The sequence below is a fragment of the Hyaena hyaena genome, unplaced genomic scaffold (genome assembly GCF_003009895.1).
Source record: "Hyaena hyaena isolate Hyena2069 unplaced genomic scaffold, ASM300989v1 scaffold_1643, whole genome shotgun sequence".
NCBI classification, from domain to species: Eukaryota; Metazoa; Chordata; class Mammalia; order Carnivora; family Hyaenidae; genus Hyaena; species Hyaena hyaena.
The window spans coordinates 153,474-179,854 of NW_024082277.1; the positions used below are offsets into that span (position 1 = coordinate 153,474).

Sequence of the window (26,381 nt, forward strand, 5' to 3'; positions counted from 1 at the left end):
TTTATTTTATTTATTTTAAAAGGTTTTATTTTATTTTTTTAATGTTTTATTTATTTCTAGGAGAGAGAGAGACAGCATGAGCAGGGGAGGGTCAGAGAGAGAGGGAGTCACAGACTGAAACAGGCTCCAGGCTCCGAGCTGGCAGTCAGCACAGAGCCCGACGCGGGGCTCGAACCCACGAACCACGAGATCATGACCTAAGCGAAAGTTGGACACTTAACCGACTAAGCCACCCAGGTGCCCCTAGAAATTATTTAAATATTATTTTTTTGGAGGCTAGGTCTGTAGGTATCACAAGACAGGAAAAAGTAAAGTACTACTTAAAATATTCATTTAGGTTTGTCTTCTTTGACAATCCTTAATGATATTCCTAAAAATAGTAATTATATTTTTTAAAAGGATTGATTGAAGAAGTTATTTTTATACTCCTATATAAGTGTCAGACACAGAATGGTTCATTTTCTAAAATTTTCTTGCATAGTTTTGTTAAAACAAATCTGTCACACAGTAAACTTAGTATATTTTAAACTTTTTTCTCCCTAAATATTAGAGTTTACTTAGAGATGACTCAGAAAAATTAATTGCTTAGGCAAAGCTTAGTAATCTTTTAGAGTGCAATTCCAAGTTTCTGAGGCCGTTTTTGTTGTTATTTTGTGTGGTTTGGCCCTGTGGGTTGTGGTGTTGACTAGTGACACAGTGACTAAGAAGAGAGTGCCAGATAATTGAAGTAAATATGGTAAAATGAGCAGAGGACTTAATATTGAAATACCTTAGCTCTGCTGCCTACCAGTATGTTATGTATGTAATTTTGTGTACTTCAGTTTCCTCATTTCTAAAGTAGTGGGGTGGGAACAGACCAAGAATACATGCCTCATATAATTTTTATGAGTGTAAAATGAAATACTCTCTATTAAAGTGCTTGTAAAAACCTAGTTAGGTTTGTTTTTCTTCGTATTTTCTTAACTTTTTGATGAAAGTGTAGCATACATATAGAAAAGCACAGAAACCATACATATGTATCTTAGTGAATTGTCACAAAATGAAAACACATGTGTAAATAGAGCCAGGTCAAAAAGTAGAAAACTACCAACATCCAAGGAGTCCACTTCATGCTTCCTCCAAATCACTACCTCTTCTTCGCTCCCCAGAGATAATCACTATCTTTGCTTCTAACGTTAAAAGGTTAGTTTTGCCTGTTGTGGAACTTTATCTCAATGGAAACAAATAGAATGCATTCCTTTTTATCTACATTTGCTCAACATTTTGAGATATTCATTCCTGTTAAATGGATGTTAAATAATTGTCTCTAGACAGGGCAAGCAAGAAGTGGTATTTAGCTGGTTTTCCCAATTGGGCCTTTACAGGGTACCTTTATTTTTGGCCTTGAATAATTGAGGACTCTTTTTGTATCAAAACCATATTCAGTAGCACTGACATGTTAATAGCTTGCTTTCATTATTTTGTTAGAGTATTTACAAGATCATGGAAGTATTGGATAGTTTCAGAATTTATTTAAGAATTTCGAAAGCAATTTCTGATTTACAGAAAAATTGCAAGTACATTAAAAAGAACTTTTCTCTTTTCTCCCCAAATCATCTGAGATTAAGTTTGTGACCTAATGGCCATCACCCCAAATACTTCAGTGTGCATATCCTAGAAAGACATTTTTCCACATAACTGCAGTGCAACTATCAGAATGTGAAAATGGATTCCTTGCCACAACCTGATCATCAGACCCTATTCACTATTTGACAGTTGTCACAATAATGTGCTTCAGAGCAAAAGAGTCCAGTTTAGAATCACATATTGCATTTAGTTATGTTTTTTTTGTTTTTTGTTTTTTTTTAATTTTTTTTTTTTTTATGTTTTATTTATTTCTAGGAGAGAGAGAGAGACAGTGTGAGCAGGGGAGGGTCAGAGAGAGAGGGAGTCNTGACAGCTCAGAGCCTGGAGCCTGCTTTGGATTCTGTGTCTCCCTCTCTCTCATTCTCTGCCTCTCTCTCCAAAATATAAGTAAACATTTTTTATTTATTTATTTTTTAATTTTTTTAATGTTTTATTTATTTCTAGGTGAGAGAGAGAGAGAGAAAGAGAGAGAGAGACAGCGTGAGCAGGGGAAGGTCAGAGAGAGAGGGAGTGACAGACTCTGAAACAGGCTCCAGGCTCTGAGCTGGCAATCAGCACAGAGCCCAACGCGGGGCTTGAACCCACGAACCGCGAGATCATGACCTAAGCAAAAGTCGGACGCTTAACCGACTAAGCCACCCAGGCGCCCCTAGTTGTTATGTTTCTTGAACATTCATCTGGAACAGTTGTTCAGTCTTTGACTTTCATGACCTTGAGACTTTTGAGGATGGTAGGACAGTTTTGTAGAATCACCTTCAGTTTGGATTTGTCTAATATTGGCTTATCAGATTCAGGTTATGCATCTGACAGGAATATCATAGAAATGATGCTTTGTTTACTTGCATCCTATCATGTATTGCAGGATTTCATGTTATTTTGTCAGTGATAATGTTCACTTTGATCATTTGATTAAGAGGTTTTTCTTTTTTCCTTTGTAATATGTGTTTTGTGGGGATGTACTTTAAAACCTTGTAAATATCTTGCTTCTCATCTGAATTTCAACTTAATCATTTTTTTATATCTGTCTAGCTTCAGATTATCCTATTTTTAAGATACTGTGATTACCAAGGTGGGTATCACCTAATCACATAAGCACTTTAAAGCAGAGAGTTTTCTGTAACTGATCAGAGAAGGAGAAGTCAGAGGTTGGAGTATACTGTAACTTCTGTAAGATGGGGATGATAATAATACTGTCTACCTCATAGGATCATTCAGAGGATTAAATGAATGATCATATAGAGAACGTAGAGCACTTAGAATAGTAAAACCTGGCACATGGTAAGACCTCATTGCTTGATTAATTTAATGTTAATACAAATGTTTTCAGTTCTGATTTTTGTTCCTTTTAATGTTTCAGAGATAAAATGTGGGTATTTATAAAAAAAGCAAAAGAGTTCAGACATTATTTCTACTTGGCCTTGGAATATTGGAATATTTTTTACATTTATACTTCAACATGTGTATTAGCTTTCTATTGCTGCATAACACGTTACTGCAAATTTAGTGGCTTAAAACAATAAACATTGATTCGCTCATAGTTCTGTAGGTCAGAAATCCAGGAACTGTTGCTGGCTTCTCTGCTCAGGACATCACAGATGAAATTAAAGTTTTGGCTAAACTATTCTCAGCTTGAGGTTTTGGGGAAAAAAGTTTCCAAGCTCATTCAGACTTGACAGAATGCACTTCTTTTTGGCTCTAAGAATGAGATTCAGAGCTGTCCTGCTAGCTGTCAGCCAAGTCTCTCTCAGGCTTCCTAGAGAGCACGTGTACTTTTTGCCACACAACTTTCCATCCACCAGCTAGCAAGGGTTTGTTGACTCCTTCTCATACACCCAGTCTCTGATTTCTGTGCCTGGCCAGAGAACACTTTCTGCTTTTGAAGAGTTTGTGTGATTAGGTCAGACTCATCTGATTATCTCTTCATTTTAACTCTCCCATAAATAGTACAATCTTTGGGACTTTAATTGCATCTACAAAATTCTTTCACAACAGTACCTAAAATAGCATTTGATTGAATAACTGAGAGAATGTATGTGTGTATATGAGGGGCTGTCTTAGAATTTTGCTTACTACAATATACATGTATCAGATCATTTTCTAACAAGTAATTTCAAATGCAGTAATGAAGTTTTGCTGAAAATCTCACTGAGGGAGAGTTTGAAGTGTCCTAAATTGCCTGTCTCTGTCTTAGGGCAACCTAATCATTATTCATAATAGATTGTTTTGCCTCTTAAAGCAATGCAAGTTTTTTTTCTGCAGTATAAGGGAAAATAGTCTCTCAGTTTCACCTGGTTCAGGCTTTGATGACATTGTGCCTTTATTGGTTTAGAAGTAAGTTCCCCAAATCAGGAGACTCTAGATGCTGGCAAGGATGTGGAGAAATGGGCACCCTCCTACACTGTTGGTGGGAATGTAAGCTGGTGCAACCACTCTGGAAAACAGTATGGAGGTTCCTCAAAAAATTAACACTAGAACTCCCCTATGACCCAGCAATAGCACTGCTAGGAATTTACCCAAGGGATACAGGAATGCTGATGCATAGGGGCACATGTACCCCAACGTTCATAGCAGCACTCTCAACAGTAGCCAAAACATGGAAAGAGCCTAAGTGTCCATCAACTGATGAATGGATCAAGAAGATGTGATATATTTATACAATGGAATACTACATGGCAATGAGAAAGAATGAAATCTGGCCATGTGTAGCAACATGGATGGAACTCGAGGGTGTTATGCTGAGCGAAATAAGTCAGGCAGAGAAGGACAGTCACCATATGTTTGCATGTATAGGTGGATTAGGAGGAAGTTAATGGAGGACGATGTGGGAGAAGAAGGGGAAAAATAGTGGGGGAGACGGAGGGAGACAAACTGTGAGAGACTCTTGAATGCCAAGAACAAACTGAGGGCTAATGGGAGTGGGGGAGACGGAAGGGAGGGTGATGGGCATGGCACTTTTTGGGATGAGCATGGGGTGTTTAAACCAACTTGACAATAAACTATTTAAGAAAAAATAAAAAAAGAAGTAAGTTCCCAGAACATCTCACATATCCATGATCATAAATTCAGGCAGTGGAGTCTGTGCATGCCTGTAAGCAAATTATATTTTGGTTTCTGGGTTGACAAGTGGGCATCATAAATGTGCAATTGTCAGGAGTGAGTGAGATAACAAGTGGCCATAACTAACTCTTGATAAGTATGCTTCTCTTGTTACAATTATGAGCATAATATTTGCTGAGCACATGGTCATTTCTTAACAAAATTATGCATCTGTCTCCCCCCCCCCTTCTTATTAATGCAACCAGTTAAGAGTAGAAGATATGCTTAAAAGTTAAGGAATATTGGGGAAATTAAAATGAGGGGAATGTTCAGTGGAAGTAAAAATTTATTATGTCAAATAATCATTTAAACATTATTTCTGCTTGGGCTTTGAAATAATTTTTGTGATTTTATTAGCAGCCTTTTTGTTTCTATTCTCTGGGTGGCTGGGAGGACAGTTTAAAATACCAGTGGGCCTGAAGTTAGATTTTGCTCTAAGTAATATTACTATAGGGATGTGAGAACTTGCTTATATTTGGGGATTAATATAGGAGAAATGGGTATAATATTGGAGAGCACATTTGAAAGTTGATAGCCAAAGTTGTAAGAAGTATTTTGTATTTGAACATATGATTTTGTTTGTGAAATTCCATGTTATTATGGGCTAAGATTTATAGACTTAATATAGAGATTGCATTTGGACAATTAAAGTGTCCCATTATAATCATATAGTTTTTATACTCAGCAAGTTCTTGAAGAATGACATGGGGTAAGTACTTAACTTAAAGTAAAACGGGAAACAAGTCTCTTAAAATTATCTTTATTACCTTTTTACCACTATTTGTAAATGCTTAAACATATATTTTAATGTTTTTGCCAAAAAAAAAAAAGCTGTTAGCCAAATTGTTTATCAGTTCCTACTAACATTATGACCTATTAGTGTTACTAAGCAGTGTTTAGATCTGAAAACCTGGAACTAAGTTAAGAGAGTTGACCTCTCTATACTTGATATTAATAAAGTTTGAAATATTTTTCTGTCCTAAACAGTTGCACTTTGTGGAGTAAAATAGGAAAAACTGTTTCAAGGATTAGTTCTTAGCTCTCTGTTATCTTCTGGATTTGAGGTTTATAGTTCTGCGTTTATGTATATCTTTCTCCAGACTTCATTATCGAATCATTTTAGTATGAAATACTTGTATTCAAATTAATATTAAGAAAACATTTTTAATGTTTATTTTTGAGAGAGGGAGATAGAGTGCAAGTGGGGGAGGGGCAGAGAGAGCAGAGATACAGAATCTGAAGCAGCCTCCAGGCTCTGAGCTGTCAGCATAGAGCCCGAAGTGGGGCTTGAACCCATGAACTTTGAGATCATGACCTAAGCCGATGCTTAACTGACAGCCATCCAGGCAGCTCCTCAAATTAATACTAATAAACGGCAGCAGCATTTTTTTTGTCACTTTGCTTGAACTACCTCACAGTAGAATGCCAGTGTTAGTGGCGCCTGGGTGGCTTAGTCGGTTAAGGGTCCGACTTTCGCTTGGGTCATGATCTCGCGGTTCGTGGGTTCGAGCTCCACATCGGGCTCTGTGCTGACTGCCAGCTCAGAGCCTGGAGCCTGTTTCAGTCTGTGACTCCCTATCTCTCTGACCCTCCCCTGCTCACGCTGTCTCTCTCTCTCTCTCTCTCCTAGAAATAAAAAAAAAAAAAAAAGAATTCCAGTGTTAATTCACGGAAAACTGTTAAGTAATAATGATTAGTGCTTCTCAGACTTTGTAATACATAGAGTTTCTGGAGAGATTGTTAAAACATGGATTCATGGATCTCATTCTTAGAGATTGTAATCTAGTATGCCTGGCATGATGCCAAGAATTTAAATTTATAATAGCCTCAGGTAGTGTTTCCAATCACATAATTTTGAATTGTAGTGGATGAGATGATGTTTGATGTGTGAGAATGTTCAAACCTGGAAAATAACAGGTTAATTTTTTGGGCTAGTAGTATTTTATTATGTCCTTTGTGACATAATTATGTGATAAAATGACAAATTATGCTTTGCTATATTGCTTTATATCTAGAGGCTAATACATTAGCAATATTTAGCCAATTAAGGAGTATTTTACATGTTGTTTTACTATCTTTTTTGATACATTCTGTTTTATTACTGGAATAAACTATAAAACTTTTTGAGTAATTATATTGAAATAAAATTGCCTAAATTCTAATGAAAATTATACTTGGAAAATAATGCCTTTTTTCTTTTATTCCCCTTTATTTACAGGCAGTACTTAATTTTCCTAAATATTGTGAACCTGTGGTTAAAGGAGAAGGTACCTATGTAATTTTACTTATGAATATTTGTTTTGAAAAAAATTTCTGTAAGATCTGAATTTTTGTGATTTTCTCTCATTTGGGGTAGCAAATGAACGTGATACTCGCAAACTCTGGAGAAATATTGAACCTCATTTGAAGAAAGCCATGCAGACTGTTTATCTCCGGGAAATATCAAGGTAATTTTCTATTTAATATGGATATAATATTTCTTTATCTTTAGTTTGGATATTTTGTCTACTACAGTATATATATATTTTCATTTACCTTCTTCACAATTAGGAAAATATTCATGAGTTTTGAATCATTTCTTCTTATTTTGGGAAGAGCAAACAATTTTTAACCAGTATGTTACACAGTTTGAAGCAAGACATATGTCTCAGAATTAGTAATTTTTTTAAGTCTAGAAATCTACAGGAAAATGAACTTCAGCTTTGTTTCTTATATTTGTGTTAGATATTTGAATAGTATAATGAAAATTTGATTATTAAAGCAATGTATAAATTAAGTCATAAGTCTACATTTGTCTGTATTAAAATTTCATAGTAATGAAGCAGGAAACGTGGTGGCATTTAGTGCAGGGGGAGGAACTGAGTTTTAATTTCATCTCAGCCATATTCTGCCTTGTGTGATCTCAGTCACTAGGACTCTAGGCCTCAGTTTTCTCCTCTTAACAATCCTTACAAGATTTAAATAATCTTGTGTGTGAAAATGATTTGTGAATAATAAAGTCTTAAGTGATAGATTAAGCCTCAGTTACAAAGCAGTATAGGAAATTTAAAAACATCAACACTGTCTGCTTTTCTCACTTTCTGGTCAATTGTGTTATCATTTTTCTCCCATAAATATCTTAGTCTGTAACTCCTTTTCTTTACTAACTTTGCTCATTTAATTAGCCAATTAGACTGAAATTAAGGTAGAAATGTAATAGTTTCTGAAAAATATAAAAATTACAAACATACTGTTATTTCTTTTCAATAAAAGTTATTTGAGGGGCACCTGGGTGGCTCACTTGTTAAGCATCAGACTTTGGAGTTTGAGCCCCGTGTCGGGCTCTGCTCCAACAGCTCAGAACCTGGAGCCTGCTTCAGATTCTGTGTCTCCCTCTCTCTGTGTCCCTCCCCTGCTCATGCTCGCTCTCTCTCGCTCTTTCTCTCTCTCTTTCTCTCTCTCTCTCAAAAATAAATAGAACATTTTAAATAAATGTCATTTGATGAGGATTTTCGGAAGTCCCAGAATGGAAAGCTTGTTATGTGCTCTCTTAAAGGTAGAAAAATTTGGATGCTTAAAATGATTTTTATGTAATAATGGAAGGACTTAAGAGTTTCTCATAGGATAGTGATGGCCACGTAAATCCAGTTTTCTCCATAAGAACAATAAGGAGAGCAAATAAAATCACTTTTAATCTTTGCCTGCACCATAACTGGGAGTCTTCAGAGTTGACTACAAACTTCCATTTATATGTAACTAATGAAACAACTGAGGCCAGCAGAGCCAGCTCTGGAGTTCATGCTGAAATACACCCTTAAGCAGTAACTGCAAGGAGAAGACATAGGGAATAGGAGATGGGCTCACTAGTAGTGGTGAAAGACAGATGAAATCACCTTTAATTGAGAGTCCAGTCCTGAGTGGGTAAATACTGAGAACGAGTGGGACCTGAAGGGTTAGAGCACTAGCTACTGAAGACTTTAAGTGTTTTAAGAGCATGTATGACAAGAATTATCATGGCTCTCTTAGGGAAGTACTGTTTTTGAGGGGAGACAGAGAGGTGGTTTGAAAGGGCAGGGCATCCCCTGAAGAGTAGGTAGTCAAGAAAGAAGTGGGGGATAGAGATTAGGGAACCCCGCCACCCCACCATCAAATAAGAAGAGAGTGACAAAATCAGGAGATAAGCCAATCTCTCCCCCTCAGAATGGCACTGCACTTCATTATTCTTACAGAAGAAAGCATTTTAGAATTAAAAAATCTATTAAGCCATCCCAGACCCTCACCCCTGCATTCGTAGTATATCATCTGTTTTCAGATTCAAGCAAATACATTGGACATATCAAAGTGGAGAGAACTTGATATTTAATCTCCTCAAATGAAAATGGAATTTTAAGATATCCAAGGAGAGTAGATTCAACCGAGAATTAATAAAGGGTATTGAAGACAGAAATGAAAACAACCAAGACGACAAAACTAAATAGGTAAAAATAATTTAGAATGCATAAATGTGACGGCAAAGATTCGATATGTGTATAATTGGAGTTCCTAAAGAAAACAGTGGATTTGAACACAGATCTAAAACTGTAACCGAAGAAGACTTTCCAGAAGTAAAAGAAGACCTGGTTCCACAGATTACAGAGTTCATCTTTTCATTTGACCCAGAATGGTCAATTCGGAGACTACCCTAGTCTATTAATCTGTAACAAATTACCACAAACTAGTAGCTTAAAAATGTACATGTATTATATTTCTGGATTTCAGAAATCTAATATGGGTGCACAGGGCTCTGTTTCTGTTCCTTCTGGAGGCTTTTGGGGAGTACCTGTGTCTTTGCCTTGTCTATCATTTAGAGGCTACCTGCATTCCTTGGCCTGTGTTCCTTGCTCTGACTTCAAAGCCAGACTTCTCTTTGAACCTCTTGTCTTCCTCTTAAATTGTGATTTCATTGGGCCTACCCAGACAATCCAGAATAATCTATCCATCTCAGGATCCTTAACTCAGTCACTGTGCAAAGTCTCTTTTACCATGTAAGGTCATATTCTCAGGTACCAGCATTTGGGGCATGGATATCTTTAGGGACTTGTACTGAGCCTACTGCAGAGACTTTCTTGTGTTTTTAGCTCTAAAACAAACAAACAAACAAACAAAAAAACCAACTATTTCTGAGAATCTAGGCAGAAAGGTCAGCTACTTAAAAAGGGCAGTGAATCTAATGAAGAGAAACAACAGGGGAGCAACATTTTCAAGAAACTTAACAAGAAAGGAAGTGTAAGGCAAGGAATTTTGTATCCAGCCAACCTATTGTTCAAGTAGCAGGGCTCTAGAAACCATTGTAAACATGTAAGAACTCTAGGAATACTGCTCATAAACACTTTCCCAAGAGTCTTCTACTGAAAAGGGTGTGCAACAGGCATGACTGGGGAAACTTTAGCAAAAGGGTTGATGATGAGCACTGAATTCAGTTAATCTTAGCTCAGAACTAAAAGATGAAAACAAGGGTAAATGACTATTATGAATATTACATGTTCTGTCTGATAGGGAAGAAATAACACAGTTACAAAGTTAAATCATAGAAAGAGAAGGGAAAGAGAGGGAAAAGTAGAGTGGTTTACTGATTGCCGTACAGGTAACACATGGGTGTCAATAAGTCAGAAGTACAATTGTGTGTGTGTGTGTGTGTGTGTGTGTGTGTGTGTTCAGATGTTTATTCTTGAGAGAGAGAATGCGTGAGTAGTGGAAAGGCAGACAGAGACGGAGACAGAGGATCTGAAGCAGGCTCTGTGCTGACTGCAGAAAGCCCAATTCACGGCTTAAATTCACAAATCATGAGATCATGACTTGAGCCAAAGTTGGATGCTTAACTAACTAAGCTACGCAGGTGCCCCCAGAAGTATAACTATATTTTTCAAAACATATATTCAAAGAAGTCTCATATCCACCCTTACCTTGTTTACTCTTTTTCCTAAAAACATTATATAATTTTTGGGAGTGCTTGGATAGCTCAGTCAATTAAGTGTCTGACTTTGATTTTGGCTGAGTTTATGATCTCACTGTTTGTGAGATTGAGCCCTGTGTGGGGCTCTGAGCTGACAGTGTGGAGCCTGCTTGGGATTCTCTCTCTCTTTTTCTGCCCCTCCCTTCTGCCCCTCCCCCTCACATGCGCACACATGCATACACTTTCTCTTTCAAAATAAATAAACTTAAAAATAAAATATTATCTTAAAAAATATGCATGTGTATGCACATAAATCTTGATGTATGCAAAGGCACTTCTTTCCCTTTGCAATTAATATATAACCTATAATGTGTTTTTTTCCCAGAAAGATAGAGCACAGAGATAATTTGCTAATCTAACCTCCTCCCTCGATGAGACATTTTGTTTTGTTTTAAATGTTTATTTATTTTTTTGGTGGGGAGGAGGAGCAGAGAGAGAAGGAGAGAGAGAGAATCTCAAGCAGGCTCAGGCTCTGTACTGTCAGTGCATAGCTGGATGCAGGGCTTGATCCCAGGGACTTGGAATCATGACCTGAGCCAAAACCAAGATCCAGAAACTTTACCGACTGAGCCACCTAGATGCCCTTTGCTGAGGCAGTTTGAAAACCCTTTTCTTTAATGGGTGAATTACATTCATTTGTATTTATTGATACGAAATGTATATGTTATATTAACTTTGTCATGTTAATTTGCTGAATTTATTTATGCAGTTATTTGTCTTTGAAAAAATTTTTGGTAGTTAGGACAGTTTGCATTTTTGTTCCACCTGGCTACCTTTGTAGTCCAATCATATGGAATGCCCTTAAGTTCCGTTTTTTTCTTGCAGTGCGATATAAAGGACCAGTGAGATTTTCCATAGGATGGTAGGGAAATGGCATTCTCAGTGGTGATACCTACTGGTCCATTTGAAAGCATTCACATTGCTTCAAGGTGTGACTCATCTATATTTTTCCCACTATCCCTGACCCTTCACACATGTAAAAATTTAAATATTTTAAAATAAATTTTAAAAAATCACATATTTTATATTTCCTAATTGAGATTAAATAATTTGGATAAGCAGAATAAAGAATAAAGTCCTGGAAGGGTAGGTCCTGACTCACCAGGCTGATGCTGGGAGTACATGTTGGTTGTACAGCTTTTATAAGCAGTATGGACAAATTATGAAAAAGACTCTAACCTTGTTCCCTGGTTCTTCTTAAAATTCTAGCCTATTTGACCTAATTAACCAACTACTCTGACTCTGAATCACCTCTGGAAATTGGTAATTCATAAACATTTATTTAAAACATGGATAAACTTTTTAGTCAGATCTAAGTTTAAACTGGTTCCACTTTGTAGCCTTAGATTAACTTCTCTGACTTTGAGTTTCGTCATTTATTTAAAAAAAGAAAAACAGAAAGGAAAAAAAAGAAGTGATCCTGTCTGCTTTATAAACTCATGAATGATAAGTGGAATATTTTAAGAGCTGGGTTCATAGAAGACACTTGGTAAATGTTAGTTTCCTCTTTTTTCATTAAAGATGGTCATTTTTTCACTTGGTTGTCCTTTGAAAGTTTAACATTACAGGGGTACTTGCCATATAAAAAAAATCTTATCAATTTAAACTATCTCAAAGTCTGGGTTATAACAATGTAAATGATAAAATTTATCTTTCTTGGCTTTTATAAGAAGTAATGAAAATGCCTTATAACCTGTGAAGCATTATTGAGCCATAGGTGGCAGAAGTGATCTATTTTGAAAGTCAGCTTGCTGTACTGGGTCTGCTGTCCACATAGGTTACTGGTAGCCTGTTGGAATTTCCCATATTATTGTGCAGGTGTACCTTGGAGACGTTGCAGCTTCTGTTCCAGTCTACTGCAATAAAAAAATAACGCAGTAAAGTGAGCCAAATGAGTTTCTTTGGTTTCCTTGTACGTATATAAGTTAGTTTATCCTATACTACTATCTATTAAGAGTGCAATAGCATTATCTAAAAACAAACAAACCAACCAATGTACATACCTTTATAAAAAATATGTTACTGCTAAATATTGCTAACCATCATCTGAACTTTCAGTGAGTTTTAATTTTTTGCTGGTGGAGGGTCTTGACTTGATGTTGATGGCTGCTGACTGGTGGTTGCTGAAAGTTGGGGTAGCTGTGGCAGTTTCTTAAGACAGCGATGTAATTTGCTGCCATTTTGTTGACAGTGCTGTTTGATAGCATTTTACCCACAGTAGAACTTTCAGAATCAGTCAGTCCTCTTAAACCCTGTTGCTGCCTTATCAACTAAGTTTATATAGAATTCTAAATCCTTTGATGTCATTTCAAAAATCTTCCTAGCATCTTCACCAGAAGTAGATTCCATCTCAGGAAACTACTCATGCATCACAAGCAACTCCTCATCCATTAAAGTTCATGAGATTATGGCCATGCAGCCCCATCCTCAGGCTCCACTTAACATCCTAGTTCTCGTGCTGTTTCCATCCCGTCTGCAGTTATTTCTTCCACTGAGGTCTTGAACCCCTCAAAGCTGATCATGAGGGTTGGAATCAGCTTCTTCCAAACTCTTGTTCTTGTTGATATTTTGTTAATGAGCAGTCAGTCACATGTTGAAAGGAATCTTTTCTGAGGAGTCGGTCTCAACAGTGGGCTTAACATACTCAGTAAACCATGCTGTAAATAAATGTGCTGCCATCCAGGATTGTTATTCCATTGACAGAGCATAGGCAGAGTAGATTGAGCATAATTTTTAAGGGCCTTAGGATTTTTGGAACAGTCATTGAGCATTGGCTTCAACTTAAAGTTACCAGCTACATTAGCCCCTAACCAGAGAGTCAACTCTCTAGCTATGAAAGTCCCAGATGGCGGCATCTTGCAGGAGAAGGTTGTTTCACCTGCACTGAAAATCTCTTGTTTAGTGTAGCCGCCTTCATTAATGATCTCAGCTTGATCTTGTAGACAGCTACTGCAGTTTCTACATTGGCACCGTCTGCTTCACCCTGCTCTTGTATGTTATGGAGATGTCCTCTGTCCTCTTTCCTTAAACCTTGTGAACCAACCTCTGCCAGCTTCAGACTTTTCTTCTGTAGCTTCCTCATTCCTTTCAGCCTCCATAGAATTGAAGAGAGTTGGACTTTGCTCTGGATTAGGCTTTGGCTGAAGGGAGTGTTGTGGCTGACTTAATCTTTGCCCAGACCACTAATACTTTGTCCAGACAGCAGTAATGCTCTTTTGCTTTCTTATCATTTATGTGTTTACTGGGGGTAGCAGTTTGAGTTTCCTTTAAGAACTTTTCCTTTATGTTCAAAATATGGCTGTTTGGTGCAAGAGGCCTAGCTTCCAGCCTATCTTGGCTTTTGACAGGACTTCCTCACTGACCTTAATCATTTCTGACTTTTGATTTAAAGTGAGAGATGTGACTTTTCCTTTCACTTGAATACTCAGAGGCCATTGTAGGGTTATTAATTGGCCTAATTTCAATATTACTGTGTCTTAGGGAATAAGAAGGCCCAAGGAGAGGGAGAGATGGGGAAATGGTCAGTCATTGGAGCGTTTAAGTTTCCCATCTTATATGGGCATATGTTTTGAACTCCTAAAACAGTTAAAGCAGTAACATCAAAGATCACTGATCACAGATCATCATTGCAAATAATAGTGATGAACAAATTTAAAATAGTATGAGAACTACCAAAATGTGACACAGAGACATGGAGTGAGCAGTTGCTGTTGGAAAATTGGTGCCAGTAGACTTGATTGATGCAGGGTTGCCACAAATCTTCAATTTGTAAAAAATGCACCATCTGCAAAACACAGCAAAGTGAGGCATGATAAAATGAAGTACGCCTGTATCTCCATAATTTTCAGCTCTGCTTGCAGATTTGGAGAAGTACAGTTAAATTTGGGATATTTCGTTCTGATCTGGCATTTATTTTTAAATTAGTATTTTGAGCTGAGTTAATGAGTTTGAGAGGGTCCTTACAGATCACTGCATCTAACTGCCTTATATTTTGGTGAGAAGTATATTGATTTATTCAAGGTCATACAGCTAAAACTTCTGTCTCTCAGGGCGTCTTTTTACTACACTATAGTGTATTTCCTAATGAATTTGACTTGTCATATCCTTACTTTATATTCTTAATAATATTTGAGGCTGTTTAATAGTTTTAATTGCAAGTAAGGTCAGAGGAGGCAGTGGAAATGGCGTGAGCTTTGCAGGCATTCTACAAGGATTCAGGTCTTAGCTCCATTACTGACTGGCTGGGTGTCCTTCGGCAACTTTTTTTTTTTTTTTTGATTTTTTTTTTTTAATGTTTTATTTATTTCTAGGAGAGAGAGAGAGAGAGAGACAGCGTGAGCAGGGGAGGGTCAGAGAGAGAGGGAGTTACAGACTCTGAAACAGGCTCCAGGCTCTGAGCTGGCAGCACAGAGCCCGACGCGGGGCTCGAACCCACGAACTGCGAGATCATGACCTAAGTGAAAGTCGGACGCTTAACTGACTAAGCCACCCAGGCGCCCCTGTCCTTGGGCAACTTAACCTTGGTCCTGGGTGGACCTCAATTTTCTGGTGAAATGGTACTTATTTTAAGAGATTGTTACAGAGTTAGAAGTAGTGTATAACAGTTGCATCTGATATGCTAACTGAAACATGGGGAGTTATACTGAAGGGTAGGTGATGTTATTTATTTATTCGTACTTTCTGATAGCTTTAAAATTATGATCAGGAAAAGAGATTAAAAATTAACACCTGAGTATTGGGGCGCCTGGGTGGCTCAGTTGGTTAAGCGTCCTACTCTTGATTTCAGCTTCACAGTTCATGAGTTCGAGTCCTGTGTTCGGTTCTGTGCTCACAGCGTGAAGCCTGCTTGCGATTCTTTATCCCTCTCTCTCTGCCCCTGCCCCCCCAATAAATAAATAAACTTTAAAAAATTAAAAAAAATTAAAACTAACATCTAGGTGTTGATATGTAAGTTTATATTCTAATATGCGCTCAGTGATTTCATTGAGGCACAGGTATATTATTGCATATATATGTTATTTGTAAAGAAATTGTTTTCTTAAATCAAAAATTTTTAGTTTTTTCTAGAACTCTCTTAAGTCCAATATATTGATTTCATGTATTTTCAAACCATTATTACTCTTCTGTCTTCTTTCAGTTCACAGTGGGAAAAGCTACAGAAAGATGACACTGATCCAGCACAACTGAAAGGTATCCAAGGACACGTTGAGACAGTTACCAGAGACATGTCTTTAATTGATTACTGATAACTAAGATACTGATGTTAATTCTAAAGTTAGCATTAGTCAGTAAGTAGTGTGACAGAAAAGACTCTACAAGCTACAGTGATATTTGAATGAATGATTTTCTCTTAACTGAAGCTCTACTTAATGAGAGGAAATAATTCAAATATCAGCTTTCTCTTTTCTAAATGTTGGATTATATCCTGTAAAACTCAAGCAGTTTAATTTCTTTAAATGCTTTTGTTGAGTTGTGTGACACAGTTTTAGCTCAGTATATATGTACTTCATGAGTTTTATGTTAACCCACTTTGGGGGATGCATTTCTGTTGGTTAAGTTTAAAAAACTTTGTGCTTTTGTTTTCTTTAAAGAAACTTATCAGTTTGGATTTATCTCCATAGAAGAACTTTTACTTATAATTAAGCACGTATCGAAAATATTTTAAAAAATAGATCACTGTCTAGATGTTGTTGAGGTGGTGTAAAATTAAGTGGTGTTGCAATTCTGTTTTGTCTCTTTTGGTTTCTAAATGCTCTAGGTGCCATACAAGTGATGGCACCAGTTGTATGTTCCAATGGAAAGAAATAGATGCTGGCATTAGAAAATCTGTAATGATTGGTCTGCTTTATTCCCTAATTGTACAACCTTGAGTCCACCTCAGTGTCCTCAACCAAAATGGGTAGAATGTCTAGTTTTAAGTTATTACAAAGATTCAGAGATGTCTAAGTAAGGCACCTAGCACAGTGTCTGACACATACTAGATATTCTGTAACTAGCAGATTCCTTCCTTTCCTGTACACATCAATGCTATTTGCCTGGCTCTCTTGTTTTATTTATCTGCTCATTTAGTTTTTTTCCTTTGTGCAGCATACTATAGGGATATCTATAAAAACATACTAGATACAGTTCCTTCAGCAAACAGTATAGCTTGGTAAGAAATATAATTTATGTATATAATTAACTATTAATACAAGGTATAAAGTTACACAGGCCATGAGTTAAATACTCAAAGTTAGAATTCATATTAGGGACAGATTTTCTACTCTGGTTTGATAGGAAGGCATCAGGGAATGCTTAATGGAAAATGTGGCTTTGAAGGGCAGAATGAGTAGGATTTAGAGTTCAGAATAGAAGGAGCTCAGCAAAAATAATAGAATGAGCAAGCATATGACTAACAGTGATGTTTCCTACCACTGCTGCCACCATCATTATATGACACTTTAAGCTTAGGGAATAGGTCATTTGTACAAGAGAACACCATATGGAAGTCAAAAAACATAAGTGAGAAAAGATAAGAGAAACTTAGCGGTAGCCTATTCAATGCCTTCATGAAAGTTTTTTGTTCTGTAGGGCTCTCAGCATATACTCATGTGGAACTTCCATATTATTCCAAGTTTATTTTAATTGCTGCTTACCTTGCTTCATACAATCCAGCAAGAACTGACAAGAGGTTCTTTCTTAAGGTAATAATTATTTCTTTTTACTTTGTTTTTGAAGATTCCGGGAATATTTTGAAATTTCTCAACACTTGTAATTTCTCAGGGGTAGAGATTAGAATAAGAGATTGCTAACTATGTGGGATGCCTTTGTGGCTCAGTCAGTTGAGCATCCAACTCCTGATTCTAGCTCAGGTCATGATCCCAAGGGTCTGTGGGATTGAGCCCCACATCGGGCTCTGGGCTGAGTGTGGAACTTGCTTGGGATTTTCTCTCTCTCCCTCCTTTCCCTTTGTCTTTCTCCCCCACTTGTACTCTCTCTCTTTAAAAAAAAAAAAAAAAGGAATAAAAAGAGAGCTTACTAAAAAAAGGCTTTAAATTAAGGTCATAATCAGTATGGGAAAAGTACGTAGTTTCACAGAAGAGTTCAGGTATACCTTAGGTAATAATTCTAGGTTTAACAATACATATAAATAAGGTTTTGTTTAAAGTGTGAGAGATGGGAATAGTTCTAAGGGTGCTGTGTACTCCATACATTGACATGCAGACCATTCAGAAGCCTCTTCTGCATGTATATTAGTTGGAGAAATTCCATTTTGGAATTTTTTTCTTTTTGAAAAAATATGTATAATTTTATTTATTATTAAATGTATTTGTAATAAATTTTTATTTGTTGTTTTGTTTATCTTCCCACTAGTCTTTAGTTTCATGAAAGCAAAGGACTATTGAATCCCATGTGCTTAACTAAATGTCCTCAGTCAGTGTTTCTTATGTGAATTGACAGCCTGCCTTAAGGGATGAATAAAAACCCATTTATCTTTGGAAGTTTTGTTTTTATAGAAACCAATAATGCTGTACTGAGCCAATATATTAAGTTTTTTTAGGAAGTATCACTATTTTAACACCTTTTCTTTACATACAGAAGTTGTCTTGTGTACACTCTAAATCTAAGTCAAAGTAGCCTAAAATACGTTATTTTAGGTGGAAGTAAATAAGAAAGCCTAAGATATGAAATAAGTATTATATGTGCCATGTTTTAAATTACATTTTCTGTTTTTATGGAGTATCACCTTTTTTTTTCCATCTTAACAGTTATTTTCCTTAATTGCAGCATCATGGGAAAATCAAGAAAACCAACTTCCTAAAGAAGCATGAAAAGGTACTTACATTTTAATATCTCTGTTGGGAAGAACTCATGAAATCAGGGTATGATAGGAAGTGAATGACTGTGTGCTTTTATTAGTCATTTGGATGTAAGAAGTTACTTAATGGTAAGGTTCCATATTTTGTTATATTGAATATAGTGTTGAAGGCACATTCCAGCGAGCTGATATTAGAGATAAAAGTGAGTTGACAAGTTTTTATAGAGAATTCGTAGATGACAAAGATTACCCTGGAATTTTTAACTAACCACAGTTGGTTTTCCTCTTTTCCCCTTTGACACACCCATGAGAATGACACTGAAGAAATACAGAAGGTGAATGGACAGATAAAGGGTAGATAAGAGACCTGCACGGTTTGGAACTGCGTTAATAGGTACACACACAGGTGACTAAGCCTCCAGAGAAGGTTGCCACCTAAGTCCAAAAGCAAGCAGATTTGACCCGAGGAGTCTGGAACAGTTTAGGAATTAGAGGTCCTGAGCACTAGGAAGGTAGGGGTGTGGGGCCAGATTGAAATTGGCAGAAGGAGCATTGGGCCTACTCAGATCGCTTGTTCCACTCTGTACATTTAAACCACTGCTGCTTTTCTTGGCAAAGGATGGAGAAGTTCAGCCTGTAAACTTTGCATCACAGAAGCTCTGAGTTTTGTTTCTCACTCCTGTTCTCAAAAGCAGTTTTTCTCAGTACACACTCCTGAACTGATAGTGTTCTCTCAGGACTTTGAGGGCATTGTTTTGCCGTCTTCTGGCTTTATTGTTGCTGCTGAAAAATCCACTGTTAGTCTGTTATTCCTTTGTTAATATCTGTGTTTTTCTCTAGCTAGAAGAGAACTTCTTTTCCTGTAGTTTTATTTTTTTTTTTCCTGGTTCACTGAGGTCAGTCTGGGATTTAAGTTTTTACTTGGGGTTTGTTTTGTTAATTGAATTTAAATAAGGATACCTTTATTCAATTCTGATGAATTAACTCTTCAAATAGTGCCTTGTCCTCATTCTCTCTAACTTGTCTTCCTGAGACACTGATTAGATGTAGGTTAGACCTTCCCACTCTGTCCTCTGTTTATTCAGTCTTTCTCATTCTTCATTACCCTTGGTCTCTATGCTGTGTTCTGGCTGATCTCTTTAGTTCTGTGTTTTGACTTTCTCTTTGGCTTTGTCTCTTGTGTTTACATCATCTTTGTGATTCCGGTATATTTTATTTATAATTCTTAGACATTTCCTTGGTTTATTTCAAGTCTGATGACTTTTATTTTTCCTAGTGATATTTTTCTTTAACATAAAAATATTGTATGTTCTCTCTTATATTCCAGTGTTAGAAGGACTTGTTGGTCTACTGATTTTCCATTTTCTGTCTTTGCTAACAAAATGCCTTGTTCCTGGTCATTTTATTATTTTTAATTGTTGGCTGAACTTCATCATTTGGAATTTTTGAAGCCTGAAGTGTGTTCTTTAGAAAGGTTTTACATTTACTTCTGTGCAGGCATTTAAGAGCACTAGAACTCACCCACCTTATTGGGGATATGAGCTGGAGCCCAGATATCCATTATCTGGATAATGGAAAGTGGATAAGCAAAGGGTGGCACATTTCCTGCAAGTGGAGTGATACTCAGCAATAAACCTAACACATTCCTAGCACAGCCAATAGAGTGAATCCCAGGAACACAGCACTGAGCGAGGGGAGTCTCCTTGAGAAAAGCAGGCGCTGTGGGATTCCAGGACGAGCAAACTAGTCTACCATGGAAATAGCACATCGGTTGCTTCTGTAGAGGCTGAGATGGGGGTTGAGCAGGAAGGGGCACAGAGGTTTTCTAGGGGTTCTTGTTGTACAACTTGATATTTGGGTGTAGGCCACACATACGTTCGCATTTGTTAAAATTCAGCAAATGTTCACTTAAGATTGGTGCATTTCGTTGTAAGTCAATTTCACATCGAAAGAAAAACTGTACAAATGTTGAGCTCTAACCTTTGATCTGCCACGGAAGCCTTCGGAGGGCTGCATGCTGTTGGCAGCAGTCTCTGGAATGCCCAAGAAAGAATAATGATGGGTAAAGGGGTGGAGTATGGAGCGACGAGAAGGTAAGCACATAGGTTACCGTTAATGGTGGACTCTTCCAAGGGCCTTAGAGGTTCATGGAAGATTTCTTTCAACATTATATTTGACATTTTTCATAAGAAAATGCTGGAAAAAACTAAGTGAAAGAGTAGTTCAGCCCTCATAATCGGACCACCATCTTTATTAATCCCTCCCTCCTTGGGTGGGATGGGGGTGGGGGATTGCTGTCTTGGAGGCAATGGAATCCTTCATACCAGGTTTTGCTACATGTATTGTATTTATATCCACAACCAAACATTATCTTCAGATTTTTTTATGACAAGTGGTTCTATATCACATATGTCTTTTGAAAAATAACATCTTTTTATAACTGTGGGTACTGTGAATTATACTCCCCCTCCCCCCATCAGCATTAAGCCCTATTTTCTATTGAAATTCTCAGGAAAGATTTTATTCCTCTCTTCACACAGAGTCAGCGTTTCACAGGAAAATTTCCTTACCAAATATATTTGCTTGGCACAGAAAAATTCTTCTGGTATTGTCTGCTCACTGAGACATCTCTGATTAGGCTTTCCACTATAGGCATACCATTGATTTTGTACGCTCTTTCTTATGTGTGTAGTTGCTTTGGGTCATAAAGGATTGATATGAGAGAGTACTTACAGCTGGGGTAGTCAAGGAAGGATTTGTGGTAGGCCTTGCATATGAATGGGTGCTCAAGAATGGTGAGGTCTGGATGTGCAAAGATGGGAGAGGAGGGCATTCCACATGAGGAAATGATTGTAGTCAAGAAGCAGAGGTAAAAAAAGTATGGGGTGTAAAAGAAATAATGAAATCTTATTGGCTAAAGTATCTGGTGAATTTCAGAGACAAGTCATTTGAAGCCAGATTGTGGAGGAATTTTGTCACTCACCAGTTTCTTAAGGGAAGGAAGCTCATCTCTTCATTTCTGTATCTCAGGAATTGGTTATTTGCTGGGTATTTATAAATGAATAAATAGAATGAAGAAAATTGAAGAATGAATACAAGACAGAATTTCAGGCCAATTCTTTAGACAGAGAAAAACATTTAAAAATTTTGAGGTGGAAGATGTATGAGTGCTGGTCATCAGTGAGGACTGTGAAGAACTTGCACTCAGACCGCCCCTTTGGAATGAGTAGATTTGTGCAAGTCCAAGAGAGGATGGTCTTGACAGAGGGAACCGTATGAGCAAAGACCTCATGAAGATGCCTGTAGTTGTAAAGGAAGTCTACTATTACTACTGCTAATTCTTTCTTTCTTTCTTTCTTTGTTTCTTTGTTTCTTTGTTTGTTTGTTTGTTTGTTTCTTTCTTTCTTTCTTTCTTTCTTTCTTCTCCTCCTCCTCCTCCTCCTCCTTCTTTTCTTCTCTTTTTCTCCTTCTTCTTCGTGTTAATTTATTCTTTTGAGAGAGAGTATACCTGCAGGCAAGTGAGCATGAGTGGGGGAGGGGCAGAGAGAGGGAGAGAGAAAGAATTCCAAACAGGCTCCATACCATCTGTGCAGAGCCCAACACAGGACCTGAACAGCAAACCGTGAGATCATGACCTGAGCCGAAATCAAGAATCAGATTCTTAACCGACTGAGCCCCCCAGACACCACTAAACTCTAGTTCTTCTGATGTTACTCTTATTGATTTGAATTTTATAATAGCCTCTTTTGTCTTTGGTTCATGTCGTTTTAAATTCTGAGCTTAAACTTTACAGTTGTTAGTTTATATTTTTGTTCCCTCTCCTCCTGAAGTTGTGATTGAAGGTTTATTTTATGCCAAGCACTCTGCTGGATGCTATGGATATAACAGAGAACAGAACAGGTATTGTGTCTGCCCTCCTGAAGCTCTCAATCTAATCAGGCATCAAACTTTAAAAAGCAAACCACATGAATAATTATTATAACAGTTGTTTTGAAAATATTACATATCTTCAATTGTGTATTCTTTCTGTGTGTACTCAGTTGACACTTTTTTTTTAAGATTTTACTTTTTAATTCAACAAATGCATATGCATGACGCCAGATTACTTGCCAGTTAGCTTACATAGAAAAACAAAAGTTTTCCCCCTCTCCTCATTCATAGTCCCCTTCCCCCCCTTCTTTGAATTGTTTTCTGGGTTTTTTTGGGGGGGTATAGATATCCATATTAAGTTTCTGTCTCTATTTTTCTTTATGTAACTTGACACCAAGTTTGATGCCATTTAACTCCTCAATAATTGATTTGATTTCCTTTTTTGATTCTTCTATTCTTACAGACCTTCCTTCTTGAGCTCTACAGTGAATTTGTAGGCATTTCTCAGACTTTGTCTTCCCCTCTAGGTGAGAAGCCACCTTGCATTTATAGCACACAAAACCAGTTCAGTGAGGAAGATAAATTATCATATGCCTTACGTGCCACAGAACACTTTAATTTTAAATTGGATATGTGTTTTATAATCAGAAAATTTAAAAAGTGAAAATCAAAGAAGTAGGTATTCACAATGCAATTCTTAGGCTGAGTTGCCTCCCACATGATTCCCACTACTTCTGGAATTTAGGAACTTTTTACTTAATATCAAGTCACTTCTAAGTGTTAATGAGGACAGGGATACTTATTCCATTTAGGTATCTCAATATTTTCCTTTATTTTTTCCTTTCTTTCTTGAACATCATTTCATTGATTTATTCATTGTTCATTCATCCATTCATTTATTTAATGATCCGAAGTGCTAGGGATAAAAAGGTGAATAAAACATTTCCTGTTTTCAGGGCAGTTATCTAGAAAAGAAAAAGAACACATAAACAGGTGTATCATGATGACTGTATTAAAAGCTTTTGAGCATTTATAATCCAAATATGGTGAGGCTCTGTGTTTGATCTTACTTTAGTTCTCACAGTGACCTGTTGAATGTGGTTTCTATGATTCTCTTCATTTTCTAGGTGAGGAAACTAAGTAACAATTAAAGAGAAATTAATTCAGTAACTGGCATAAGGTTATCTAGTTAATGTTGTAGAACCAGCATGCAGTTTCAGGACTTTCTGACTCGAAAGCCTACCATGATGTTAACCACTCTTATTAATCTCATACAACTATCAAATGATTCGTATCTAGAATTTTTTAAAGAATTACTATACAGGCCAGTAACAAAAAGGCAAAAATCCAATTGACAAGTGGGTAAATGACACAAAAAGGAACCTGAATGTCTAACAAAGCTGACATGATCATCAGCCTCATTCACTAGTGAGAGAAATGAATCTTTAAACCATAGCTGATATTTCATGCTCTTGGATTGGCAAAACTAAAAAAAAAATTCTCATGCTTTCAAATGTTGCTGTAGAAGAATAGGAGCCGGCATATTCTGTAGGTTGGCAATAATTAAAGTTCATATGTGACTGTACTTTGTATTTGTCAGGATAGACCAGGCTATGCTGTAGTAAAAAACAAACCCCCGAATCCTCAGCGGCTTTACATGACAAAGATTTATGTGTTATTCCTGACACAATGGAGTATGAGTTGGATGGCCTTCTTTTATAGTGATGCCAAGTAAAACATGGTGATTTCCAAAGTTGCCACCAAAGGGTAAGAAGATTAAAGGACTAAAAGAAGATTAAAGGTTTGAAAGGCTAGGCTGAAGTCAGTTACATCATAGTCACCCGTATTCATCTAACTGCAGGAAGTATGATACTGAGAAATGTAGTCTTCCTGTGTGCCTGAGAACAAAACGTTGGTGAGCACACCGCATTGTCTGTGCCCTTTCCTTTAATTTAGCAATTCCATTTAGGGAGACTCACATATGTACACAAGGGGAAATGTACAAGATTGTCCATCACATTATTATTTGTGATGAAGGATAATGATGAATTTTTAGAAGCAGATAGTGATTTGTCATCAAATGGAATTCTGTTGGGTAGTTTATAAATGGGATTAGAGTGGGGCACGTGGGTGGCTCAGTTGGTTGAGCATCTGACTTTGGCTTAGGTCATGATCTCACAATTCGTGAGTTCAAGCCCTGTGTCAGGCTTTGTGCTGACAGTTCAGAACCTGGAGTCTCCTTTGGATTCTGTGTGTCCCTCTCTCTCGGCTCCTCCACCTCTCACAATCTGTCACTCTCTCTTTCTCAAAAATAAACATTAAAACAATTTTTAAAAAATAGAATTAGAGACACATATATCAATATGGATAAATTGCAAAAACATGTTGGAGAAAAGCAGCTTGGTAGAGTGATAGTCCAAAATAGTATTTATATGAGATTAGATGTTGCAGATAGTGCTATATATTATTTATGAATACATATGTAACACTGGTGTAAAATCTGTAATGAAAGTGGCAAAAACACCAAATTCTGGATTGTGGTTCCTTCTAGGGAGAAAATGAGATGTGAGAGGGGTGTAAGGGAGCTTCAGTTTATCTGTAATGTGATCTGATGTTTTATTTCTTTGCACATATTGCATAATGTCAGGGTTTGATAAAATTTGGTGCTGGGTACATTGTTATATTGGCCTCCGTACTTTTCTAAGTATTTGAAGTATTTAATGAGAAAGGATATAAAATTTAAGACCTGGAAAATGATTTCTGAACTATTTTTTAGATATAAACAGCTGGAATAAACATTTTGTAAACTCTGTGTAGGCATCTTTTTAGTCGTTCTTCTTTAAAGAAATAATTATTCTCTTGCATGTAAATAAAGATTTCCATTTATTTTTCATTGCTTAATATAGATACTTAAATTCTAGCAGTGCTACTAAAATTATCTTACTGAGTGGACCTTGAGTACTTGACTTTTCTTTTTTCTTTTTTCATGTTTATTTATTTTTGAGAAAGAGGAGAGAGGTGGGGGGGGGAGGGGAGAGAATATTAGCAGGAGAGGGGCAAAGAGAGAGGGAGACACAGAATCTGAAGCAGGCTCCAGGCTCTGAGCTATCAGCGCAGAGCTCAATGCGGGGCAAACTTGTGAACTGTGAGATCATGACCTGAGCCAGAGTCAGACTCTCAACCAACTGAGCCACCCAGTCACCCTGAGCACTTAAGTTTTTTAATAACAAGTATTGTATCATGTGAATTTGTACACAAGTATGAACATGTTGCAATTTTTCAGTTTTAAAGTTTAGGTTGTTTCAGGCTGACAGCTTATAAATTACTAAATATTTTATTAGTTTTCTAAGCTAGTATTTACTATAACTAATTTTTTAGAATTACTTATATGGAACAAATGTGTTTTCCTGGTGATGGAACACAGAGGAATAAATAGTGAGAAGTAAGGAGTAAGTTCTGTCTAGGACTTAGGACCTAGACCCTGGTTTTAGATTTGCACTGTTTTGACAAATGACTTGGATAACTCCCTGAACATGTAGTTACAGCAGCAAAATAGATATGATCTTCAGGACGTTCAGGACTGAGATGGATGACTTGTTAGTTTTATGCTAAGTCAGAAAACCTTGAAGGAAAAGTTGAAAGATAATTCATGATCATATCAGCTAAGATTTTAATGTAGAGACTGGAAGTTAGAGTTGTTAAGGTCTTTGGGGAACAGTATATGTGTATTGTTACAAGGAATTTGTAGTGCAGAAAGTGAATGCTCTTCTGTAAAAATAAAATCCGTGTTCTTTTATTGTTACAGACAAGCAATCATCTTCTTGGCCCAAAACCATTTCCACTCGACAGGTTATTAGCAATATTGTATAGTATTGTGGACAGCAGAGTTGCTCCAACCGCAAACATCTTTTCCCAGGTAAGCTTACTAATAGGTTATTATCTGTCATCTTTATTTTTATGGAATTCTTCCAGTAGTATAGTTGGTATAGTTCCAGGCATTTAGATTTTTAGTCAGCATAT

The 26,381-nt window shown here is 36.9% G+C and overlaps 1 protein-coding gene across 1 annotated transcript in view; it reads left to right on the forward strand.

Annotated features, from left to right (window-relative positions):
• ORC5 (origin recognition complex subunit 5) overlaps window positions 1-26,381 on the forward strand; it is an 85,351-nt gene that overhangs the window by 23,694 nt on the left and 35,276 nt on the right. Inside the window, exons 7-12 of the mRNA XM_039224460.1 lie at window positions 6,941-6,989; window positions 7,079-7,169; window positions 15,831-15,883; window positions 17,264-17,376; window positions 18,461-18,508; window positions 26,167-26,277. Of these exons, the coding sequence (XP_039080391.1) occupies window positions 6,941-6,989; window positions 7,079-7,169; window positions 15,831-15,883; window positions 17,264-17,376; window positions 18,461-18,508; window positions 26,167-26,277 (465 nt within the window). The remainder of the gene's footprint in view (window positions 1-6,940; window positions 6,990-7,078; window positions 7,170-15,830; window positions 15,884-17,263; window positions 17,377-18,460; window positions 18,509-26,166; window positions 26,278-26,381) is intronic.